At 42.1% G+C, this 26943-nt stretch overlaps 1 protein-coding gene and 1 long non-coding RNA gene across 10 annotated transcripts in view; one reads left to right on the top strand and one right to left on the bottom strand.

Moving 5' to 3' along the window:
• Positions 1-21599, bottom strand: part of LOC111243022 (PI-PLC X domain-containing protein 3-like) — a 31393-nt gene extending 9794 nt beyond the window's left edge. For 2 of the 4 annotated variants that reach the window (XM_022788018.2, XM_086978239.1), the window contains exons 1-2: positions 15597-15737; positions 3020-3286 (exon numbers count right to left, since the gene is read on the bottom strand). In XM_022788018.2, coding sequence (XP_022643753.1) covers positions 3020-3170 — 151 coding nt within the window. In that variant the 5' untranslated portion in view covers positions 3171-3286; positions 15597-15737. Of the gene's footprint in view, positions 1-3019; positions 3287-5722; positions 6412-15596; positions 15738-21314 lie in introns of those variants that run through there. The other 2 variants (XM_086978238.1, XM_022788017.2) reach the window with 2 other exon arrangements.
• Positions 6903-25615, top strand: LOC147758611 (uncharacterized). Of its 6 annotated transcripts, none has more exons than XR_015319805.1 (5): positions 6903-7041; positions 9576-9607; positions 12258-18325; positions 22081-22237; positions 24088-25615. It is a non-coding gene; the product is annotated as an uncharacterized LOC147758611 (long non-coding RNA). The 6 variants fall into 6 exon arrangements; XR_015319804.1 differs by having other exon boundaries at positions 12253-18325; XR_015319808.1 differs by having other exon boundaries at positions 9576-14092.
• Positions 25616-26943: the final 1328 nt, after the last annotated feature.

The raw sequence follows: 26943 nt of genomic DNA, 5'->3' as shown, positions 1-26943 counted from the left end.
TACGTTGTCGAACTGAGGCAACGAAAAACAGCGGGCATAAATCAAACAGACTTTGGGGCGCTCAGTCTGATATGATCTTTGCTGTGGCAAGATTTTGTTACAAGTGATCCGTTAGATGAATCTCTTCATGGATTATTTTCATAAAGCTGTTGCTATCCATTTGAGAATAAACACCTTGTTAGCACTGAGAAAGCCTGATACACCGGGCTATAGCATTGTTCCCTCTTCGTCTCGTGAGAGAATCGTCTCGTAGATATATGAAAGTAAAAAAATGAAGAAGCTTGAATGAGCATTAATCTATAAAATCGAGCGAACGCTTCTTGTCGTTGGGGGGCCGGTAAAACTTTACTGTCCGGCAACGTCATCACAACAGCCGCACTAAAGTTGATCGTGAGAACATATCTTTTTTTTTGAGTATGGTTATAAATAACCTACAATCGGCCATCGTACAGACCAGATAGTTTATTCCATAATAAGAAAAACCTTTTCGTCAGTTCAATAGCTCCGGATAGTAATTTGTCGATTTCAAGTGGTTTTTTTGAACATCTGCCTCTGATTTACTTCATGACCTGTCCTGCCCTCGCTGTGATAGTATGCGGAAAACTCTAGGTTAGACAAATCTTCACACTTGGATTTGTATCCGCAGAACGCCCTATCGTACCAACAGCAAACGTACCACTCTCACGGGCAGACTCGTTCAAGTGAAATAGAAAAAATATTCTACATATATTAAGGATGCAATTCTGTGTTTCGGGCTGTAGTGAGAAGTCATTGTCGATATAATGTTCGTTACGTTTGTTTCTCCCGTGTTCACATCTAATGATACACGGCGATAGCGAACGATGATGATCTTGAAAGCCTTTAATAATTTGGCTGTTTTGCTATAAATTCGGAAAGTGGGACGGCTAGCAACCGCGATGGCAGGTAATACACGCCTATTATTCAGAATACGCCCGTTCGCTTGTTAGCTGCCAGCTGCTAAGATGGCCGCGGTAGTATTCTTGACGCGCATGCTACTTAGCCACACGGGTCGTGCCCTGTCAGGAGAGAGACTGCTTTACGAACATGGAAGCAACAGTATCCAGTCAATATTTGACGACGAAAGGTTGACGTAAAACGGGCCAGCTTGCAGCGGGTCGATTTGGTAAGATTGTCCCGTCACGATTCAGAAGATGAATGCTGCCAGCAGCAGCAGCAGCAGCAGCAGCAGTAGCAGCGATGCGGTCTACCTATGAACTACTCGTCAACAATGGCGGGGATAAAGCGACAATCTGGATCGGAATGAAGGATCAGTCCAGTCAAGCGTAGCTGGTCTGTCGATCTTCGGTTGATGTCCTTTGGTACGATGTCATATCGAGTCAATAGCCGGCAGATTGCCACTGAACACCGTAACATAGTCGTTGCGGTCTATGCTGTAACAGCGGCTGCGGCAGTGCTGTTGACAGCCCTTCCAAGCGCTTTGACCGTTTCGTTGTCTTAACGTTGCCGAAGCGGTGGTCTGCTGGCGCCACCTGGTGGCATCCACCGGCACCGTTTGACGTTTCATTGTCAGGGTCTTTACCGCGACCGCTGCTACTGCTATCATTATCGATGTTTATTAAAATTATCATCATTTTTTGTTATTAACGTTGTTGTCGTTGTGCTTGTTGCATTGTAACGTATTGCTGGCGGCAGTTAAGAACGTAATAGGTTTCACGAGCAAAAGCCGCATCTCTTCATTCGGCGATGCAAACACAACACGTATATGATGTGACACGATATGTGTGATTACTAATGGACTATACACTGTAGTTACAAATCGCATGGTACTCACGTTAGGTTGTATAAATCATTTCAGCAAATGCTGACGCGTCCAGTCAACACCTACGATTGGCAAAGTGTATGCTCGAACACTATGAATATATATATATATATACTCAATGGTGCCGCTGTTCAATGTGCTCAAGAATATATTGATCTATTAATCACAGTTACCTAGGCCGTTTATCGAGTAGCACTTTATAATGAAGTCGATAAACTTCCGTTCAAGTTCCTCGATATATCAGATCAACGGCAAAACGTCGCCATGCGGCATTATTTATGGGCGGATACATGTACGTTCACCTGCTCTAGCCATTTGAAAAGCTGTCTATCAACGAAAGTCTATGCAGCTCAAGCAGTACTAGGACGGCCGTCGACGATAGCGGCACCCTTCTGGAAATATTGTTCTGGCATATTTTCTGAACAACGGGTATTTGAGAGTAATATGAATAGAACAATTGTCGTTTACTTAACGAGCTAGCCGACAATGTAAGTCTTTCAACGCGCACCTAAAGACCGATCTTCTCTACTCTGCTGTGTGTGCGTTCTGGTTCCAGCGAGACGTACCCGTAAATCTGCCTGTGCCGTTTTACAGTCAATAAATATAAAGCGCACACTACCTCTTCTGCGTCCCCGTTTTGATGGTCCGGACTTTTTCCTTTAACACGAAAATTCCCCTCACGCATCAGGGATTGAAACATTTCTCAGAAAGGCCAAACGATGGCGCTTAACCATTTATTTCAGGTTCATATTTTGCGAGGAATTTCTCAGCTGATTTGATAATTATCATAATCACAGGTTTCATTATCCAGCTCCCAAAGTTCGATATTTATTTGGAATGGATTGCCCGACCTGAAAATCTTTTTTCATTTAGAGAATAGTTTGACCTGTTGAATTTTTCTTTCTTCAAATTCAAGCTACCCATTTACTGGCTAGACTTACACTGCTGAAACGTCTTCGTTCATTCGATCCGGGTAAACTTCTAGAACTATCCTATAGCATACATTTATTCTTAGGAACTCCACCAAAAACGTCTATAATAATCATAACAAAGAGAAGTGTTTTATGAAAAAATAGTGAAGCATCAAAGAGCAGGAATTAAAATCTGTTAAAGGCAAAATAAATGGCCCATGGAGATTATTTTTGCGGGCTCAAAAGGGAACGATTAGCCGAATCTTGGTAAGTTTGAGTTCGCTTTCCATTCATCTGCAGAACTTACCGACATTGGCGAGGTTGTATTCCTCTCGATAGTCGTATGGATCATAGGCAATAATTGCCGTCGCATCAATCAGTAGCGTAAAGGCGATTAAAGCCGCGGAAACGGTTCGGGTTGAAGAAGGCGCAAGCCGCCATCGCCGCTGAAGCCGCATAGCTAATTGACAACCGCAAATTCCGGACAACCCTGACGGGCAATCCGCCCGACCAGCCGTTAGAATAACGGGTTATATCGCGAACGTCCAATTACCGATGCATTATATTTCGATATCTGAAAGGTAACATTTGATTTCCTTGAAGACAGCGAAAAAACGAATTCTATCGATAGGCGCCGATTCAAGTTTGGGGAAACTGGCGCAAAGTTCAAATTTGAATCGCTGGACGGTGAGGAACATCTCCGCATCAGTGCAGTGTTTCATTTTTATTGAAAATGAAGGCGGATATATAGCATTGTGTCGATAGTGAATCAGCTGTCAATGTTACCCGAATGACCTTCCAGTACCTCGGCAGTTTTTCAGCATGATAGCAGTTGTTCTCGTTGGTTGCTATGCTATGAAAATTGACCACTGCTATCAGATACGTCCTTGAGACAGGCGCATTTGAAAGCATGTTATTATTTTGTTGATTTTCATATTTGTAAATCCATCCGAGCACAAATGGAAGCGCTGAAATGCAGTAAATATTCGGTTCCGTACAATTCAGCAGAGTGGAACAGATATCGCTTGAATAACGTATACTAAATAGACGTTGGCGTCTTCAACCATTGTTCAGAGGCAGGGGTAGTATAAAGCTAGCTGAAACATTACATAAAGCTCGCAAAGCAAGTGATAATGTGCCCTTTCGAAAAGGGCTATCCATCTTCCTGTTTCAAAGTACAATGTGATTGCCCTTGTCGTTTTCGTGCATTTCGAAAACTGTATCAGTCTTAACCAATCTCGTTCTGCCACTTGACGGCACGTCTAGCCGACAACTTCTTTTTTTGCCCTGAGCAATTTCGAGGTAAATTGAACAAGAATAGATCATTGTGGGCAGAGATAGAAGTGGATTTGAGGTAATGCCTAATAGTTGTATCCAACATAAAAAGTTCAAAACATTTATATTCTATACTTGAATTTTCACTTCAGCGAAGGACTTGTACTTGCCTTAATCACCGATGCTCCTCTTTGTTTTCGATTATTCATTAGCAGGCATAAGCTCGAACAATTAACTTCAACATGTTGTTCCAGTTTAATTTGCTAGTTAGTTCTTTGTATCGTCCATCAGGAAAATATGTCCCTTGACATGTTCTACATACAAGCAAAATGGTGTCCGCCCTTTTCCCTATGAAATGTCTGCAGTGGAGGTTTCTAACTGTCAGATTTGACAGCATGGAAGGGAGCACAACACGATACGGCTTACTTTAGTTTAAAACTTGAGGAAAATTAAAACAACATTGTACTGTAATCCTAAAAAGAATGCTCTGGATCTATGCGCCAGGACCTCGCTGGCATCTTATAGACGCTCACAGGGTGAGCTTAATTTGAATTCGGATCCTATATTATTATTATACGCGTTAAGAACAGGTATAGTTCAGCTGAATTTAGATTGCATAAAAAAATCTTTTACCATCATCAACGTTCACAGAGATCCGGTAAAGGACAAGCCAAATATCTCATACAGGTTTCATAGCACGCGATAAATATACATAAGCACAAACGCGCACGCCGTACCTATATATATATATATATATTCAATGCTTGACACGCGTTCGGATAGAAAACTGTTCTCAAGCAAGGTAGAGTCAAGCGGGGACGCAGCGAACAAGCGCCCCGTTTACCTAAGCGAGTACATTTTATCTAGGTCGTTAGAGCTCTACCTTAGTATAGTGTCCACTGAGAACCTGGTGAGATAAGATAGTACAAGTTCTAAAGTAGATTCTTCATAACTAGCGCTCACTTCGTACACATTTGCCCTTAACTACTGACCGATAGCAAAAATTCCTAAGCAGACAGAAGCCCAGAAAATCGCGGCGGCAAACGCTGCGGCATCCGTGCGAAGTATATTTGCTTTGTGTTTCCTGTGGCATTTTGTGTATGGATAAAGCAGAGATTCGGCACATGTTCTGAAACGTATGCAGGCACCTGTAGCCGGGCCAATTTAGATTGAAATCGGGAGCAATAATGCGTTTTAAGCAGCATTACTCGGTTGATCTGAGAATTTTATCCCGTTATGCAGTCACACTAAACAGAATGTGTATGCTTCAGCGCAATAAGGAAAGCTTATTTATAACAAAGCAATCATGATTCTTCAATCTTATATACATCAGTTGCAAACAAAGCATATTTGAACATCTATTGTTGAACTAGAAAAAAAGTTATTTACATACAATGAAGGTATAAACAGTAAGTCAGACATTAACAACGCATTTAGAAAAGGAAGCAGAGCTCTAAATAAGGGTAATAAACAGAGCGTTAAGGGAATTAAAGCAAATAAATGGTGTCTTTCGCAGAATGGTGAGAAAAGCTATCGGCCAACCCTCGTAGAAAAGGCATGGATTGTTCCAGGCACCAGGTAGTGATCTGAGTGAATTTCGGCGAGCACAAGAATTTACAGATCAACCTAATGCTGTTTTAGAAAAGTGTCTGAGATGCCGAAATCACATACAACGATAGGATTTACAGACCGTTGCTTCTCTGTACGACCTGGTACCAATGAGAAGGCCACTCACCTCTGTAATCGGCGTGTACATCTGTCTGAACTCTTCCAAGCAGATTTTTTCCACTTCGGTTTTTTCTGTTGTTTCTTTACTTTTGGCGATGTTTTCCTGCCTTCTATAAATAACTAGACAATTTAACGGCGGACCTGTCCTTCTGTGTTTTTAAAGCACGTCACAAGGTCTGATTAGTGGTCGGAAAGTTTATCGATATCTGTCATTATGTTGTTGTACGTAGTAAATTCGCCGTTTCGACTAAACCCCCGAACGACAGAAGTTAGAAACTTCTTGCCACGAACGCACTATTTATACCGGTTGTGTTTTACTAGCGTCCTAGACGGTGGGTGTGCGATGCGCTTTTCTAATGTCTCCAATTAGAAGTCTAACGTCAACTAGACGTCATTCGTTCTCTAGTTCGAATCAACCTGCAATTACTACTGAATAAATATACACAGCCTCAGAATTCTAGCGCCAGACCGTTTGGCTGGTTCCAAGCGCGACTGGAGCACCGGCGTACTTGTGAAATGTGTTTTAGGCGTGGGCCAATGGCTGGTCGCGGTGAAGATGCTACTGTTGGTTGATAGGCTCTATTACAACGCCGGCTCGTCGCAGCGGTAGCCTGTTCTCCCTCTTCTAGAATCCCTCGCCACCTCCTGATATTCTGGAAGGGAAGCGATCGTCTTGTCACCGTTGTTGTCGTTAACGTTGGCTGTGTTACCTGTGCCATCTCCGTTCCTATCGTTAGTGACGTAACGGTACAGCACGAGAGTAACCGACCACGGACGCCGCCCATGAGAAACTGTAAGCGTCGGCACAGCAAAACGCCGTCAGTTGTGTCGGCGTGCGGCTAAAGCTACAGGGCAACAGCCACGATTCTGCTGTTGGGTACACGTACCGCTAGTGCAGCCAGCCTGAGTACCTACTGACGACTCACCCGCTTCATACGACCGTTACGGTCGGCCGCGCAGATGTGTGTGAGTGCATCGTCTTCATCTCAAAAGCGTTCTCACTTGCGGGAAATGATCTAGACGTACGACGATGAAACAACAACAAAAAGGCCTTCGGGCGCTACCGCGAACAAGATGGGGGCATTCTGATGCTGAGTCAGATCCGGACAAAAAGAGGAGCTATACGCCAACAAACATACGGCTCTTTGGATCAGTGAACAAGTCATCGAACAACAAACGTAAAAGTAGTAGAAATCAGTAAGAGGATCAATGTCTTTTTATTAAGGTATTTATATATTTCAACTGTACGACACAAAAAAGACTTTTCTTGAGTAAGCGTACGAGCAGTGATGGACCACCGCACTCAATAGTGCATAACTAATGCGTGTAAGTATTGAAAGATAATTAGAATTTATTTGGAAATGTCACTATCGAGGGTAGCGTACCACACAGATGACTGCGCGTACTTATGACTACGATAGTAAATGGCGTGAAAAAAATGCAACGGTGTCATAATAATGGGTCATTTAATCGATTAAAACGAATGGTAGATCGAGCGGAAGTTCTGGCTTTACAGAAGTTGATGATGGAAAAAAGAAAAATCAGATGTATAAAGATAAAGAAACACAACGAACAATGTCTATATGGCCATAGCATCGAAAGAATCATATCGTTCTTTTAGCGCGCAGTAGGTTGATCGTACGTCTTATATAATATCTAGCTCAAATCCAACTGAAAAAATCACTGTTATAATATAAGATGGTGTTTGTTATGTCATTCCGCTGAACTTCTATAACAGTATATATGATGATAGCCACATATATATATGAGATACCAGGCATGACACAGAAATATATAGGGTTCAATAAGAATGTTTTTGTCCTATAAGATTGCAAAATATTTTGTGTAAAAATACCAGTTTCGATTCACTTGAACACAGTGTATACGTATACTAATGAATACGGTCGTCGTTTGTTCTAAGAAGAAAAAGATTGCTGAGTTTATCGGTTAAAGGGACTGCATCGAGCAAAGGATGATTTGACGTTATGCACAATCGACAATATGGTCTGGGTTCACGGCTGGGTTATTGACACGCCCGTCTGTATCGAGATGTAAAGCCCTACGCTCCGCCAGTACGGAACGCATTACATTTAGCGTACAAACATTTACTGAACCAACTGAGACAAAAGGTGATAAATACGCCATTGTCTAAAGTAGCCAGTAAAATGATCGTGTTTTTGAGGGAGTTTCTGGGACGCTCACTTGGGCTATATAGTAAGACTGCCTGGTACACTCATGTTAGATAGAAAGACTTATTATAGGTTTCGAAGAAGCGCGTTAGCAGTTCAAGCAACAACAGAAAAAAGAACCAACAAACATTGATTTCACAGAAGCCACTAAAAGCAGATTTGCTCGCATATAGTTGTTAGCTTATTTAATCAACCATTATTTTTATTATATATTTCGTCCTATTGATAATACACGGCCGATATAAGTTGTGATACACTGATATCTGCCCATAATTACAATATCTATATCGGCGTCCTTTTCTCTTCTGGGGAATAGCAGTTGATGCTGTTTCTCTAAAAGGCGGCACGCCACGTGATTCGGCGCATGGAAAACTTAATTTTAAGTTCCAGCTGGTAAATTTTTTGTCTGTTAGTGAATGCAAGCTCACTGGTATACCTTTATTATCATTAAATTATCGTTTTTCTATCCCGACACTCAACTACTCTGAGTTCTATTTCTATTTTTGCATGTGATTTTCTGTAGTTATTGATGAGAGACGAATGTTTGTTTGCCGCGTGCATAACTGTCCTCGAGCGCTTTAGTAACATCTCAACTCCGGATTCCCATTCGGCGGCCCTCTCTGTATTCCATGGGGCTTGCTTTATCGGTGTTCAGGCCAGCGGCGTTTCCTAGACACCAGATTAGCGTTAATTCCGTGCGGAATCAACATAAATGCGCCGATTCTTCCATGTTTCTTAAAGTTTTCTAGAAGCTGCTTCTGTACATGAACAAACAGGCCTTTTAACGCTGACACCGCTATAAAGATGCGTCCGCGTTCCAAAAAAGCGAAGGTGTTTTGGAGCCACCTTGCGCATTGCGTAGGTTGCTTGTTTCATGGATTCCCCTTTAGCTATCGTGTTATCTGCTTTGAAGAAGTTCATCATATCCTCCATAAGGTTTAGTATCCTTCCTCACAAGCGGATACATCAAAGTATTTTTTTTTAGTTTGTTTATCGACTCAGTCAAACACCTTCCCCACATCGACGGACACTGCACGTACGGCGTGTATCCTTGCACCACTTATTTGGCCGGCGGGACGGCCAGCTAAACTCAATCATTTGGGTCAGAGACGGTTTCTGCATCCGCTAGGTAGCCTAAAAACCTACTTGCCAATAATTCGCAGGCTATGAGCTGTTCCATGTGTCGTTATATAGATAGAACGGAGCGATGATTTTCGTTACTTCCCGTGCTTCTGCAGACGCAAAAATTGCATTTAGGATTCTAGCAACCTTCATAAACGAATCGCAGAAATTTACTATGTACTAAAAAACTAAAGCGGTTAGGTTTTACCGTCCATCTCTCCTTAAATAGCTTCTAAAGAGTACTCGAGTACTGCAACTCTAACATCATCACAGGGTTCGTTAAGTCAGCTCTGAGCTCTCTTCGTGTGTCGATATATTTCGTATCCCGTCGATTTAATTCCTTCGCAGTTGTCGTTGGAAACAATGAGCGAACCTCCAAGGTGAGACTCGAAAAGGCTTGAGTCTCAGGATTTGGTACTGTTATTTATAGGTTACGTCTGACAACATTTACTTTCAGAAGCATCATTTTTATTTTAAATTTTGTTGGCTGCATTTTTGTAGCTTTTCAAATACTCGCCTTAACTCAGTATGGTCTGGCTGTCTTTCCAGGCAGAGATGCGTCACGGCGTGCAATGGCTCAGGTAATTTCCTAACCCGACCTCTTAGCTGTAGCGCTGGTTGAAATAGGTTCTAGTGAAACATGCGCTAAGTCAGTAGCAGTATTTGACCTAAGTTAGGTTTTGTGGAATCCCCCGTGCGTGTGGCTAGCTTTTACGAGTTGTGGGCCTAAATACTCAATAGCTTAACGCGGCTCGAGTGTCGTAATAGAACCCTACTAATAAAATGGTAAGCTTATACGAAACTGTTGCCATTTGTATAGTGCTGCTTATTCTATCGATTTTCTCTCCATTTAGTACCGTTGTTGGCGTTGCTAACCTGGGTAATAGCTACGCATGTTCAACTCATAATGTGACAGGTGACTTTCAGGTCCCTTCACTGAAACTAACTTCACTGCATCATTAAGGGAGTTCTGCAAAGACTGAAACAGATAATAGTCGAAGGTGAAAGATCAGGACTATACGATCGATGCATCAAAATTACTTATCCAGGTTCTCTGAGTTTCTGCTGAGCAGCAGAAGATGAATCTGGTCTAATATTGTCACGATGGAAGGTGATATCCTTTGTGCTTATTAGTTCCAGTCAATTTTTTTTCAATGGCTTGTTGTGACTTTGTTAGCTGTTGACAGCAGAAGGCTGAATCAGTCATTTCGGAAAGCGGTAACAATTGATGATCCGCGACCCTCTACCATATAACGTCATGTTCCTTGGTGTCAGTCTGGGGGTTGCCAGCGATTGTGGAGGACGTGTTTTTATTTGTACATGAATGATGTATGTGATCTGCCTTTTACCACTTCGGATCAAACGTTTTAGAAGGAGTTCGCTGTGTTTTTGCGAAGTTTCAGCTGAAAATACGATCGGTTAAAGCCTTTTGTGCAGAATTATATCGTATCCAAACATTGAACTTTTTGTAGTCAGCTTTCTCAAATGATTTAAAATTGTTCGATGACAGATTCTTGGTTCATTAGGTGATTCGAAGTAAAAACTAGTCAAGGGTTTGATACGTTTCTAGCATCAACGTGTTTGCCTATGATATTTAGGGATACATAAAATGAGAAAATACTTTGCTTTGTGCTGGAAGACAGCCGTTCGAAGTATTATTTAATGTCTATTTTGGGCATAAAATTTATCCCCGATATGTCCCATAGATCTAAGTGCAAACGACCGATCTTCTCTAACAGAAAACAACTTGCGGTCGAAGTACAGTATCATTTATCTCTTAAAAGTGCTCTTATTCAAAAGTCGTTGAGTTATTATTGATCTGTGAATGTCGGCCGAGTACACGCCACACATGTTCGTTGTTGGCTTCCGCCGCTGTATGATCGCAACTGCATCTAATGTTGAACTATTCCTGCACAGTTCGTGACGATGGCTCGGTCATCGCCACTTCGACTTTAGTGCCTATTCAACATTCGGTCTTCACCAATGCATTCCTCATCCGTTCGGTAGTACCTTTCGATTATTGACGTTCTGGGCAATCAGTTAACACTGTTGACGACGAAAGCTCGTATCAGTGTTAACTGTGATGTTCGAAGCTTATCTAATGCCCCTCGGTATATGCTCGCTTCTTTGCCATAGCTGTTGTTGCCGTCGCTAACGGGCCTGTTGATTCAGCAAAGCTTGCTATGACAGTTTCACACCTAACGAATCTCTTAGGCAATCTTCTTTCCGAGGTGTTAAAGTAGTAGCTTCTAATGATCAGTCTTCATGCAATATATATCTTGTGTGATAATCAACTATTAGCAAATATTGAATGAAGGCACCGTGTTAAACGCATCTTCAGATATAGCGCATCCATGCTCCTCAATCGGTATCCTCGTTAGGATAACCTACCAACTTGGACGGTCTAATATTTTGCGTACAATTTCGAAGAGCAATCTTCCGTCTGTCAATACTGGAAAATTTCGTTCTTTAAAGAAAAGCCGGCCCAACTCGAGCCGCTTTTTGTCTAATACATTAGCATTGATTTACATTACTGGTCAGTCATATTCGTAGGAGATCCTAAAATAACCAAAAGAATTTTCAATTGATGCCCTGTACAATATACTTAAATTGCTTTAAATTTCAATAACTTTTAGAAAATGTCTACTACTACCATGCGTAGTGCGAACGCTAGATTTTCAAGCGATCATGTTCTGTCGCGGATTCCTAAAGTGGATTTTTTGGCAACGCTATTCCAAAATCAGCGACTGAAAAATGCATTTTTGTTAATGTACGAGGTGGCTGTTGTTTGGTTTTTTTGTTGACACTTGGGTAACCCGTGCGCCCCATCCGCTTCAAGTAATCAAAGCATACAACGTCAGCTGAACTTCTTTGACTAGTTTATCGTCAAGAAACGCCATCGAAGCGAAAGCTGCATGAATTGCTTCCGAAACCCAATCGCAATACGCATATGCCAACGATTTGATGGAGAACTGTCAACGCGGTTGCCCACGTTTCTGGCCAACCTCTTCTTGCAGCGCATGGTGCAAAAGTGTAACACCGGTCTGAATAATTTTGGTCATAATTAGGACATTAAACTATTTGAAACGAGCGTGATAGGTTATAAGACATCTTACCTCTGCGCAATCTAAATTGTGTATTTTATAAGAAGAAGTACAATTCTGTCTTCTCTACTATATATGAGATGTTGAATGAGATACTGAGGCTAATAGTTATCTTCCTGGAGTCTAGCGGAGTCGGTAACATCTCACGTCACCTACGTTGGAGGTCCCCGAAAACAAGTCCCGATACGCTAACGATGAAAGAAGATATCGTCCACAGAAGAACGGGCTGCATGATTATACCAAACATAGATAAAAGAGCCCGGCAAAAGAGGTGTTCAGACAAAGCAGTACTTCGTCCCTGTGTGATAATAGAAACTGCTGTTACTTGATAATAATGCAATATGCGTGCATAGGTTTGAGAGGATTTGTGCCTGATAATACACCAATTACGCAGAAGCTTGTTCGTTAATAGAGAGATTATGATGGATATTTAAATGACAAATTATTCTGATTAAGTCTTCTTCGAGTTGCGGCTGATGTACATTCAGTGGATTCAAAAGTAAGCACTAACCCCGGATGTGGAAGCTTGCATTTTCTGATGTTTATATTTTTGGCTCGGATCTGAACTTTTTGGTGGGTTGGCTTGATGCGGCTAGAAAACTCATACATTTACCCCCAAAAAAAGACGTTCGCATATAATAAACGCATATTTGTTAATCGGTTACTGAATAAGTGGCACAGGAGAGCCGAGCAGCCGTAGAGACCCAGACCCTTAATGTAGGTTAATGACAGAAAACGGCTTGATATTTATAATCAAGACATTATGGAAGTAGCTTTTTTAATTTGCAGTACCATGTCTGTCGTGATAATTAAGTACCGTTTTGTTTACGTGATTTAACTATAATAGCAAAACAGCTGTGATGATTCTCAGTGTACCTACTTTGTTTTTCCAACGCATTTGATGATAACTACTCCATAAGAAGTAGCAGCTATTATGTTATAAAAAATGAGGACGGTTTCCTTCAGGCGACATACCCAGGTAACCCAGGCCAAATAAATACCATTCCTAATGTAAAGTACTACTGATTTCATCAGTAGATTTCGATCCCAGATTACTTCACGTAGACAAACACACTACCACGCAGGATCACGGAGACAAGAGAGACCAAAGCTGGTCGGTACATGGATGCATGCATACGTCCTCAATTCCTCTTTTGTTAGCCAATTCTCACGTATATTATTTAGTTATTCTTTATTTACTGATTAAATAAATGTGTCAAAGATTAAAAAAGACTTCTTTGGTCCTTTACAGCGAGCCAAATAATGTCTTTTACACGAAAACTCTTTAAATCTCTATCTGAAAAGAAGTTATGTTGCATATACTGATTTTACAGTTACGTGAAGGAGCTATTGGGAATTTGGGGACAGCAATGCTTATATATACGTCATTTCTATAAATATGTAATATTTAGACATCCGTATGTGAACGCTTCAAGCACTTCGCTTACGACCATACAAGATCAATCCTACCAAGATAGTAAGACAAATGTGTCTTGAGGCTCAGCAAGCGGTGTCTACGTAACTATTGGCCTTTCTCTCCGACGACCGCAACCGTTTTCCTCATAGCCATGCTTAGTATTTGTTTACTTCGTTACGTTTATCCAATGACAGCTTTTAATAAGTGCTATTTCTCGAAGACAGATGTTGTTACATCGAAATTGTGCACGGCCTCAGAGTCCGCGTACTCTGATTGCGAAGCAGTCACTGTTATGACATCGTATCGGTAACTGTCCCAGGGCCAGCAGTTCTCTCCGAACGGTAAATCGTCTGGAATATCTTGGATCGATCTGCAAGGACGTGTGCGTTGGCTGTGCGAACGTTGACGACGACTTGTGGCCGACTGCGGTGAGGCCGACGACTTAGTCGCCCAACCCTAACGGAACGAACGAAGCTTGAAGGAAGAGAAGCGGACGTCTTGCAAGAGACTTCATGGTCAGGCCTAATGACCGAACTCAGCCGAAGGTTCGTTTAGGAGACCCTCGCGAGTCTCGGCTAAGCCGCAGAGTTGCATGTTTCACAAATGCGCTGCTGTGCAATGCCTTGAGTGGATTTTGTTTACTTAAGTATACTGTACCAAAACCGGCAGTATCTCATTGAGATTCAGTGCATATCACCAGTTGACGACTGGGTTTGATACAAGCGGAATCCGACAAGACTCAAAGGTAATGCCGCGTTTAAATTCACTTTTGGTTTGTGAAGTTGTTTTAGCAAATTCAGATTTTCGACGCACCGCAAGTGCATGGGGCCAGGCAGGGACATCAGGTACGTGCAGCAGACGTGAACATATCCAGCTGTAGTACGTAAGAATAGTGTGCAATGTTTGGACGTACGTGGCTTCCAAGTTCTAGGGCATTATCACAGCCGATGAAATGTTCGTTTGGCCTTTTTACATACATGCGGTGTATAGTCTCAATCAATTTAAGCACTCATATCCATCAGAGCATAAATTTAAGCTGATAAACAAAACGTATGTGTAACAGAGTTCTCACGGACGTGACATGATTCTCTGACCATGACTAAACTTCGCTAATCTTTATAGAAATATCATTAGCATTGTGACTGGTGCCAAATACTAGACATGTTTTACTATATTAGGCTGACATAAAAGCAGCTATGTGCTAATGGAATTTTAACCTTAGATCTTAAATCTTCGAACTTTGATGTGGAGCACGTTTTCCTAATCCTCGTGATAGACAAACTGGAAATAATTCCGTGATCCAGCTCGTTGTTTCAGTACATCACAACAGAATATTTTTTTATACTAAAAGGGTGCCGAAAAAAAACTGAGTAGGACACCCACTGCGAGAATTACTCATCATTTCGCAGGTTTAATATTTTTTTCCCATAGGGGCAACCGGACATAGAGAACTCAGGTGGCAATCGTCTGCCGTGCGGACGTGGCAAACTTACAAAAAAAGAAATGTGCCCTTTATAGAGGAAACACAGAAGGGTGGAATTTTTCACTTGCGTATCAAGCTGTCGGTGTTCGCGTGACTCAACCTGCTGGTGTCCGGAGTTACTATTGCCATGTCAGTCTGCTTCGCAACCCTCTGCTTCACGAAAATCCAAGGCTGAGCGATTAAAACCAAGTGGGAACCGCAAGTCGCCTAGGCGCGACGATCCTGCTGACTAGACTTAGTTTCCTATGCGTGGTACTGCATCGAACAAATTCTATGTGTCACGTCTAATGTGAACTAGACTGAAGGTTTGTTACCCTAGTGGGTTTATGCGCGGGCCTATCGGTGGTGGAAGTCGGCCATAATTGTAAATTATATACAAATAAGATGAGATCCTCGATTTTACAACAGCTTGTTTCATTCAGCTAAGAAGATAGTCGTAACAAATAAGACCCAGAGGTTGACAGCTCAATCCACGCTTCAAAATACTTGAGAGTGACTTTTCCCACAGGCGAAACAACAACAACAACAATTGTACAACAAGAATAAACCACTTGACGTATACTCACCTCACATATGGAACTTTCGAGATAGTATATAACGTCTCACACAGCAACGGGCTATTGAACTCCTCAGCGTGCATGAACATAGACCAGCAGTAGCTTTCTTAATGTTTACCAAACGATTCATCGAAGCAAATGCGAATATTCAAAGGTGACACACTGCTCCAATTAGAAGCAAAATAGATCGCTCGACCACATAACAACGACCACAACAACAATGAGAGCATTGGTAATATTCACAAACGCGCGGACCACGTCCACTCCCATCGTCTGGTAGGCCAGCGGCGGCTTTCGAGGTCACTAACTAGAACGAATCAAAGGAAGCATCTTTGTCGAACTCCGGTAGAGTATCAAACAGCCCTTCTTCTACCAATTATGCGAGTATTTCTTTTAGCAACACAGTCGGTCTCTAGATAGAACTGATCGAGGTGTCTATTTAACGTTTGATAAGGATTTTTCTATCCTGAGACACCACCTCTATCTGTCTACAGTGGCAACGAATTTCATAGATCGTTAGACCATAGTTTACAGTGCCTCTTCCGCAAGAAAATGCTATTCAAGACGGCTTTATAACTGATTCGCATTGCACACTACATTGCACTACATAATCGTATCCGGGCGTCGGCGGCGGCCGTCGTGTCGTGATATGGATGTTGCCAACAGCGCGATGAACTGGCAAGCTGGACGATCACCGACAAGGCTCCACCGATAAGATCCTCAGCCATGGCGAAGCTATGAGCGGACGCCGTTGGCAAACCTCTTGTGACATCGCAGGGGCCCATGAGGACGGTTGATTTGACGACAGCGGCGGTGACGCTTTAAGCGATCGCCAGCTTGATTGGCGCATCCTCCATTCCTGCGCGCTCTCCAGCTCCACCGTACCATAGTCGATCGTTGCATCGAACCCGACTCGTCAGCACAAAAGCTTGATAATATGCCCTTAGTCAGCAGTTTAGAACAAGGCGTTCTGTCGCCACGGCCGTGTGATGACCCAGCGGCAAAACATACAAAGCGTGTGATCGTACTTGTCGACGAAAGCTAATGTCACCACTGGAACATTTAATGATCGGACTCGACTCACTCGGAACACTGGAGACCTGACGTCTGTCCGACGCAAGGAAGGCTGCACCGTTGTGGAGAGTTAGATAAATCACCTTTAAAAAAGATGGTCTAAAAAGGTCGATCGGAGTGACTCTGACGATTCCTAGTTTTGCTAAATGACTTCCACTCAAATAGAGGTATTGGTGGAATAAATACGAAGCGGATAGATGTATATATATATGTTTCGGTCACATTAACCTAGTCATCTTGGCATGAGTCATATCATTTACAAGACCGCATTGCGCCAGCGGCTTCGCTAAGCTTGTACAGACGAACGTTTCTATGATGTAAGCGATCAGGATACGAGTAAATATCATGCCTCATATTTGATCGTTCAGATAACACGAATTGTTGTCGACGTAGCTAGTTCCATCAAGACCTTTCGCGCTCCCTATCAGTAGCTGCTCACCTCGAGAGCAGGGAAAACAACGGGTTATTGGCAGGCACGAGCTCAAGCGTCGTTTGTCTATTGCGTCACGAAAGTATACTGAGCGATTCTACTGGATAGCCGTAGTGTTGATCGGCTCGCCTAGTCGGTCGGCAACGAGCTGCGGAAATGGTACAGAAACAGTAGCAGTTGTATACCAGCCTTAATTTAACGATAAGTAACACGTTACCGTAAGCAGAACGCGTCTTTTTTGTTGCAGAGAAAGACGCACAAACAGTTACTGTTCTCCAATATGGATTCGAGCATCATCGGCAATCGGCTCGCTTGGCTAACTTCGATATAGTGCCTCGTTTCTGTTGTTAACTAAGGCGGCTTGCGCGTCTGTTTAATGGCCAGCGTTTTGGCTGGCCAGCATATCTGAACGACGACGCCCGTAGCAAACGACAACCGGAAGCTTATGACGCTATCGTACGCGCTGAATGCAAGACGCTCGCTCAGCCGTTCTCACTCATAGACTTGATCGACATTGTCTCGACAAGCAAGTTTGCTAGCAGTCCGCACGTACTTCGTCGAAGAAGTATCAGTTCAGATGTTCCGGAATAATAATAATAATTTTACCAATGGCAAAATTGAAACGTCACAAAACAATAACTTGGTTGCAAAAAGATGACGACATAGATTGCCACAGTTATACATCTCAAAAGCATCAAGGTATGGGTACATTTTATTGGACTAATAATGTACCTTTTAAAATGCTAGGGTATACTGGGTATGTTGTGGGTTTTAATGAAATACTGATATGTTAAGCCATGTACGTAAAATAGTTACCACTCTTATTGTATTGTAGTTACATACTGTGCCTATTCTGTTAGGCTGATATTAAGTTAGCCAATGCATCCTTAGAGAGGATAATTTGTCAGTCTACGTCTGTTCTCAACCGCTTAGAGTAGTAAACATTGTCGCATGATGTAAGGTCGAGATGATCAGCGGTTCATTGCCCTTCAATATAGTACCACAGTAGGTCTGAACCAGGATCAAACCACGTTTACAGATCTAAGCAACTTTTCTAAGGAGATGTAGTGTGCTTATTTAGTGAGCTGCTAAAATCTGCGGGAGCCTATTCCGGACGATAGACCAAGTAAGCTGTTGAGTGAAGACCCGCTTATAACCTTCGCCGTATCCATGTCCATCGCAGCTAGCCGGAGAACTTCCTTTCCCTGGTTGACGTACGGTTTCTTCATACCTCGTAAGGATTCACTGATATTAGGGTTACCTCACGATGTCGTAGAGGCCATAATGTTTGTTTAGGCCGTTTAAACTATTTGAAGCTAGCTAGCTTGGCCCTGAAGCATGCCAGACTAAAGTGGAGTTATTCCAGTTTACTCTAAACACAACGGCCTTAAGTCGACCGACACCATTGTCAAGGTTGCCATGAGAAAAACTCGTTGATTCTGAGGATCTCACTCCGTTGATGACCCCAGTAGAAATAGCCATATGACCAAGAAAGAGGAAAGATATCGGGCACATATATGACCCATAAAATACCACCGTTGCGCTTGACGATAGAGACAACTTGTGCTTAGACAGACCTTTAATTCACAGAATTTACATTTGAGCTTACTCTGTGTGTCGACGGTATTCTATTGGAAAATCTGCTGTGTCAGGTAAATCAGGACTGCATTATGCTACCTAAGGTATTATATGCAAACATTTATTTGGCTCTTTTTTGTTATCTACCTATAATACAATGCAACAATATGCTCGTAAAGATCTATTTGTTGAAGTTAACGCATATATATATATATATATATATATATATCTCTCGATTGTGTAAGCTGCGGATCTCCAAAAACGTATATTTTTGCATTCTAAGTACCTTACATAGAGACCCAAGGCAGCTACGCGGATTTAGGTATTTCATTTCGTGCCAGCTAGGCAACTTTTAAAAGGCGCCATATCTCGTTTAAGTAACACGTTCAATTTGTGGGTTAAGTAAAATGGCACGCATCCTTCAAGAGAAAGTGGATCACGTTCTGGGATACAGGTAGAAACAAAAAAAAAACCATCGAACAGTTAGAGAAACGCCTTAAGGACGATAGGTGCAAGGTTAGATCACCTTATTTTTAAAGATTCTGCTAAAGTGACAACTACCTATTTTTTCTGAAGTCAAAAGATCCTATGTTCCAAGTTGGTAATTCGAAAAGACAGACGTCATAGTCGTTCCCGTTAAGCGACGAATTTAGCTTCTCTATTAGCACAACATTTGCGCTTTTCAACTATAATCGTTTAGGCGGACAGAAGTAAGTCGTGCGCTACGAACACAAGATAGCCCTGGAAAGTTTCTCAGCTTTTGGTCACTTGGCAATACTTCTTACCACAACATACTGACACACGAACGAAGACTGACCAATACCTTCCCCGTTGAATAACCTTGAACTTAGGGGAAACTTTGACAAAGTAGACAGAGACTCAACAAATAATCATCGTATTCATTGAATGATTCGTCGATAAATTTCATTCTTGTCTATTGTTACGTATTTTTTAAAACGTCCTAAGATATTATGAAGGTGTTCCTATTAGTAAGAGTGTCTAATCTACAGTATGTATCAAAACCAAACGATAGCAGGGAACGAGTTGACAGGGTAGCATATATGAACCGTACACAATGTTTCGATGTTAGCGATCGCCAAAAGTGACACTATTGGCAAAAGTGTCCGGCCGCATCGAGCGACGTTTTTCTCAGCGTCGTACAACGGTCAATAAACCCGTAAAATAAAAAAAAATATGCAGTAGCGCGAGTCGTTTGTAGATACGGTTATCCATGATACTGTACCTTAAAATCAAAAATCCCTGGAGTACTAAGGAGTATCGCTTGGCAATGATCGCCAGAAGCAAAATCTTCGTTAAACAATACTGAATTCTTGAAGAGTGTACTAATTCAGATCTTCGAGACGAGATGATTATTCGAACTGGAAAAACAACAATTTACGGCCACCCTTAAACTCGATTCTAGTAATTCTGAATGCGACTGGTAGATCACACAATTCTTCGGCAGACGCTTACCGTAAATACTGAATGTGATATAAACGTAAAATCGTTTAAAAATATTGCCATTTTTTCTCTATGATCCATTCAAAATCAGTATTATTTTTTATACGACCAAGTGCTATAACACGTCACTCGTCCACGTATACCGAACTAGGTGCAGCTCACCGCCAGCCTATAACAGGCTGCCGTTCACACCGACCGCAGGTTCGTGCAAATAGCTTAATTTTACTGCGTATATGTCAAACGTGTAATGCAATGTCCTTTTGCATTCATATGTTCCCGTTCTTTGCACACCCCAGAAACGTGGACCACAATCAACGTCCGGTTTACTATGGCACTAAATATTACGCGAGTGAAGCGCGATAGCTTTTTGTTCGACTATGACCAGCTGGTACCTTGGTGGTGGACGAAGGCGCCCTTGTGTTCGGCTAAAAGACGTTGACGGTAGATCCTAGGCCGTTAGCAGCTGCAGAACCCGTTCTAAACGTTATCACTTGCTTATCACACACTTGCTTGGGCACCTGGTAACTACACCGTTGAGCCATGAACAACAGCAGCGTCGTGTTCTGCTTTGAGGGTCACGGTTTCATCGTCTCAGTTGAACGCTCATCCACTCCAAGTGCACTTCACACCGTTAACGACAGGTCGTTAAGTGGCTCGAATGATCGACAAGGCTGGAAAATGTAAGCCTAAAACAGGGCCAACGATTCAATGGAACCCATCGTTCCTACGAAACCCACGAAGTTGTTGGACATGGTAAGATAGTGTGCAGTCATTTGAATTATATGCGTACGCTGGGTTCTGCCGATCGCCAAATTCGGCCCAGATTTCAACTGAAGCTTGTGCACGTCTACTATTGTTGGGTCACCATACAATATTAGTTTTAAAGCTGCCATATGAGAGGATAACCATTCAAATATGGTAGTGCCAAGATCTCTAAGTAAATGACATGTTCACATATCTGTTGTTAATTAAATAAAAAGAAAGCACAAAACGGAAAATCCCGTGTTCTAATCGTCACGCGAACAAACAGTGAATTTCTATACTACAGCATTCTCACAATAAAGATAAGTAGACTATGGCGTTCCTTTGAGCCTAAGTCAATGGGCCTGTGGTAAAGGGTGTTCATTTTTATTTTCCATACAAAAGAAAAATGATTTATGTGATTGTTAGGCGAGTGTCGATACCTTTCAGGAAGTAATCGATTTGTACATGAGCTTCACAGAAAGAACTGCAAACGTCTCCTGGCGTTCCATTGTCTCCGTTCGTGAAAATATGAAAGAATCACAAAAACGAGAACATTCCGAACGTGTGTAGTAACGTGCTGGCCTTGCGCAAAACAAAAAAAAATTCACTGTTATTATACCCTTAGCTTTGAGTTGGCAGAATCAAACACACGGCGAAGAGTTCGCTGTTTAGGAATCGAACGATGCTCAGTCTTTGGCAATTGCCAGTGAGTGGCATCACTCGTGATCAAACATTAGATAAAGAAAAGCGCGATCAAGTGTGATCTTATAATGCACCGTGAATCTGAAACTCTCTTTCAACACAACCAAGGTAATAGTCAGGCACAACCCTGCCAGCTGTTGTCAAGCGCACGGTCAAGAATCGTAAATTGCAAGAGCACGTGACTTTTAAAATGAATAGATACCCTCGTACCTGCCTGTCTTAAGGGTGTACTGCTAGGCTAATAACATAACTTCATTAAAGGCTTGTTTCAATTATTTTTTTTTACTAAACTCAGCTCAAGGCTTCCTAAGCGGTACATATAAATAGATAACATATAGTAAACCGACTCGAACCTCTACTTCCTATACGTTAGCATACCTCGTAAAAGTTAACACTGTATCTAACATTGAAAGATCTTTGGAAACGCATATTTATGTGTAATACCAACGTATCGGCCTGGATGCCAGACGTAAAAACGTATATTTCTGCCTGAATTATTTTTAGGTCTATTCAACTGTGAGCTGGTTAAACCTGGTAACATTGACCAAAAGTTGACATTTCGCTGCCAGCTACATGTTGGCATCACAGACGTGTGTCATAATACTTGCTAGGTGAGCGCTGTTCGCGTATCGTTACCAACCGTGGGATTTTCGCAATAATGGTAACTATATTTGACTACATTTCGTCCACACGGCTTCTTTACGAGGATATATTCAATGTTAGACTAACTTCAGTAACTATAGGCACGTAATATTACGGTTTTATTTTATTATTATTATTATTATATTACGGGTTTATGTTAGAATTGTTTATCAAGAAGTTCACGACTGCTAAGGTTCGATAGGTAAAAATGTGCTTTCTTTTTTATTTCGTCATAAACGATCACCTTATGGCGGCGAATTGGCACCGAAAGCGTTCATCCCTTCCATAAAACTTGTTTTTAAGTCTCATAAAAAGGACACATTTATAATTTCACAAGTGGAAACGTCTACTTAACAATGAATGCGTTCAGCGTAAATTTAATTTTCAAGATAGGACTTCACTTAAAAATGATATTTGTTAGAATAGAGAGCAGGTTCCGTGGATATAGTCAGTGGAACGATAGAAGTAGCATCATCGGCTCTAAATTTCAAAAGGCCAAAACTCGGTTCTGTTTGTCAAGTTGATGAAGAAACAAAATTGTCCCGCAGACTTTTCATATAAATGTTTGAAATCGATAATGTGGGCTGCAAAACGAACGAAAATTTTAGAAGTTTGATAACATATATATATATATATATATATATATATATATATATATATATATATATATATATGCAGGTTCTGTAGCGTATCGTTGAATTTAATAAACTGCAATAAATTAGTTAGTAGAAATACGAAATTGCAAGGAAAAAAAGAAAATTAACAGTTTAAGATTAATATTTAATGCTAAAGAAATAATCGAAATACTTACTAGAGTAGCATTCTTGTGGAAGCGCACATAGATTCCATCTGGGTTTACGTAAGATATTGCAGACAAGAATCAATTTACTAGTTACTGCAGGTTCCGATTTTTCGAAATTCAGGTACCTTCTATATGCTCTCGGGACGGATTTACTTACCTGGACGATATACCTTTCCTTCAAAGGTATTTAGGTTGAACTGCAACAGCTCAACGATCGAAGGATTAAGTTCCCCAAAAAAGGCATTAAATAAAAAGTACACCATTGTTAAAAGACAAGGAATCACTGGAAAAAAAACAGTCTCGCAAAAGTTGATATCTGTTCAGCAGACGGCCACCGCATTCTTTCCGATTTAGCATAAGGGGTGACATTAATTAAATATAGACGCGAACAGACCAACATATTATTACGTGACACACCCGAACTTAGCCCTTCAATAGGGGGGAGAGTGCAGCTGAGTTCGTAAGATCGTTGTCGACATCGTCCGTTGTTAAAGGAACCAACCATACTGTATTGAGGAGCCACTCGTCAGGTTTCTATATACGGTATTTGCTCGTTGCTAGTTATGTAAATTCAAGGGCGGGTTAGATTCATAGCGACCCATTTTCGAAGCGAGACAGGATCAGAGGGGTACTAGCGATATGACTTTGCTCAGCGTGCACAATGAGGATCCGGCACCGTTCTGATGAACAGCCATCCACCTGTTTTGCTCTCAATACAGAATATAGCACGTCCTGCAGAAGCAGGTTAAAGAAAGTCACTAAGAGAAAAATCCGCATAGTCTCTCTCTGACTACTGATATGGTGCAACTTCCTAAACAGCAGAGAAGCCAAGTTTATTTTAAGCAGAAAATGATGAACATGGGAAAGGGCAGAGGAGAGGGGGCCAAGCGAGCGAGAAACAGCCCGAGCAAAAGTGAACGATAGATAAGCTAGCAGTAAAGTCGAACTCAAATATTCTTCCTAGAGTCTTCCTGACATTAGACTCGTTTTTAGGACCGTTACGCCAATGTATTGTTCGGTTCGCCCCACTGCCATTAGGATTCTGCCGTTTGCGTTTTCTCTTTCAGTTGCGACTGCGGACACGTGGAGACACGTAGAGGAGGAAGACTGCTGGCCCTCAGGCTCAATGCATGGTGGCCTTGGACCATCGGAGATAAGCCTGGAAAGGAAGAGGATATGCACATGAGTCTCTGAACAAGTCAGCGCGCTAAAGCCACTGCCGTACTTCAGTCGTTTGTCCTTTGCAGCCCGGGTGTTCCTGAGACAGGGGACCTTTTCGACGCAACGAGGCTCGCCCTCAGACTTGTGCAAAGGCAAAACTCAGTTCACCCGGCTACCCAAACGAGCGTGCACCTATACGTAGTTATTCTCATTCAGAAGTCAAGTTAGTTACTATTAGGATGTTAAACACACTTCAGACATTTCATTGAGCCAAAGCAGGCCCAGCGAGAAGGCGGAACAGATCGAGCTTAGTTCTTCTGCTGGACAGTGTGCATGCCCAGTTAAGTTAATGCCATGGCCAGAGATACGCCGCAGCTCAGGCTACAGACCTTATACAGCGCAACGATAGAAGAATGCGTAAAGCTGTGAAAAAAACAAAAGAAACGCAGCGGTATCTGGCTCAGAAGGTAGCATTTGCTCACTAACAACCATGACAGGTGGATTGATTGAACGAGCAGCAGAGAAACAAAAGTTCTTCGTATAACGCATAGGGTATTCTATTCCTGCCTTTGCAATGTGTTGCAAGGCTTAGGTCTGAACCTAGCTCGCTGTAGGATCGCCGATGACAGCGGCTTTATTAAGCACTGCCCTTACTACTATGTTTAGCTTTTTTTTCTCGCGTCCGTAATGCGAGTCATCCATCTAAAATAGGAGAACGACAACATAGTTTCGTTGATATTCACTAGCAGCGCACTGGATTCAATATCCATTATTCTACTTCTATATACCGTCGACAAAGCTTTCATACAACTTTGAACTAAACTAGTAACTATGTAAAGTTAGTAAATAAAACCTTGCTAACAGCTGCTTGTCAAGTGAGTCTATAAGTATATATAAATAAATAGTACGAATGTCTCGTGCTTAGAATTTGTATTAATTTTACAATTTCCTTGGAGTCACTTTGTAAGTATGCATTTAGCAGGGATTAACGCTGTAAATAGTTACGGTTGCAATACTCCGAAACCGCACCGATAAAAAGCGTTCATTCTGTCCCCGTCACTAAAAAAAAATTATTTGCACTCAGATATCTGAAGCTGAACGTTAATCTTGCGGTGCATCATTTTACAGCGTGAATTGATATAAAATGTATAGGTTAGACCCAAAAAAGTCGAAAACAATTGACTCAAACGTGGAGTATTTCACACTTATTCCGCTAAAAGGTATTAGGTCGCTGTGCCAAGCTAGCAGAATCGTGTCGAGCGCCTTGAAGAGCTTGAATTAGGTTGAAGAGGCAGACTGGGTTTCAATTTTCCGATGTGACCGCTTTATTCGCTCCTTGTGCGGAGTTAGAGACCGAAGCGGCTGAGCAGGGATTTCGATGCTGGTCGAGGCTTGCCATTGTAAATTTGAAGTCTCTTGGTCTTCTCCCCTTGATTTTTTCAGGATCGGGACCATCGCATCACGAAAAGTGCAGCCTGGTGTAACCCACAGCGCACCGCCGGTACTTGGTGGCCGTCTATTGGGTTAGCGTGCAGAGGACAAGGCGGATTCAGCAAATGGAAAAGCAGAAGAAAAGAGAGGACGCCAGCAGCATTGGTACTGCGAAATGAAAAACCGAGGGCAACCCCGAGTTTACGTCCAGCTCTGAGATGAGTGAGCCGATGGATGACGACGTGGGGCGTGTAGATGCTGTCAGGAAAGCATGGGGAAGGAGAAAAAAGGCCAAGCATAGACGAGCCCATAGCTGGCGACTTTTAGCCGCGTGGAAGCTAAACGAAAAATCGTTTCGGTTCGGAAAGGGCAACAATGAGGGGTTTCCTTCGAGTGTTCCTCATGCGGTGGCTGCTTTCACTTCTGTTCCTGGTCTGGCAGGGGACAAATAATGAATAATGATTGCAACGAAGAAGATGGCAACGAAGTTGAAGAAGTGATAAATAGAACATGGGAAAAGTGTGATGAGAAAAAAGCACTTATGGATCCTGGTGTGGGCAAATGCGAGCGGCTATTGTACGGGCCAATGGGGGGCACTATAGGGAATGTGCCGGGCGAATTGCTAGTGAATAACATTAGCCGAACGACAGCGAACATTTACATAGTTTAGATTATAACTCTAACATAGGTTTGTATCCAAGGGCAAGCTCAGTAGTATTTGCTATATATCACAGCTAGCAATTAGGGTTAAGGGAGGCGAAATATGAGGTAAAGGGCAAACTTGACAGGTTCTTGCAGTTTTGTCTGTCGCGAAACCGTGAGGCGAGATCATTTCTGTCGCATCGGTCAACGGAACTCATACAATTACTCGGATAAGGTTCGCAAAGAACACACCTTGATAATAAACAGAAAACAGCAACAATATTAATCGTTATGGAATATGTTAGCATGCTTACTAGAAGATTATCCTTACCACGGGTTTGCTCCATATGCAGAGCTTTGGTGTCCATCGGAGGGTTATTATGCTAATCAGCTCCAGTAGCTCACGTCACGTTTTCATTCAAACGTTCATCTTTTGATTGATCTTGATGGTGCAAAGGATTGCCTTGCAATCAATCAAAAACTGGCTTTCTGCTTCACTGTCAAAATGCACACCGTTATTGCAACAGGACCGGTGTAGCAAGTTTTGTTGCTATCGGCTATTTGTGGCTTTGGCGCTTACTGATAATTTTACATTGCTGACGGGCAAGAAAAAAAATTCAGCCTGACAAACATCACAAGGGTCTTATCTTATGCGTTATGACAAGGTAATCATAACAATGTAAAACTGT

Source organism: Varroa destructor, unplaced genomic scaffold, assembly GCF_002443255.2.
Source record: "Varroa destructor unplaced genomic scaffold, Vdes_3.0 BEIS01000001.1, whole genome shotgun sequence".
Taxonomy (NCBI): Eukaryota; Metazoa; Arthropoda; class Arachnida; order Mesostigmata; family Varroidae; genus Varroa; species Varroa destructor.
The sequence above is the reverse complement of the archived record's forward strand: the minus strand, read 5'-3'. Positions and strand labels throughout refer to the sequence as shown.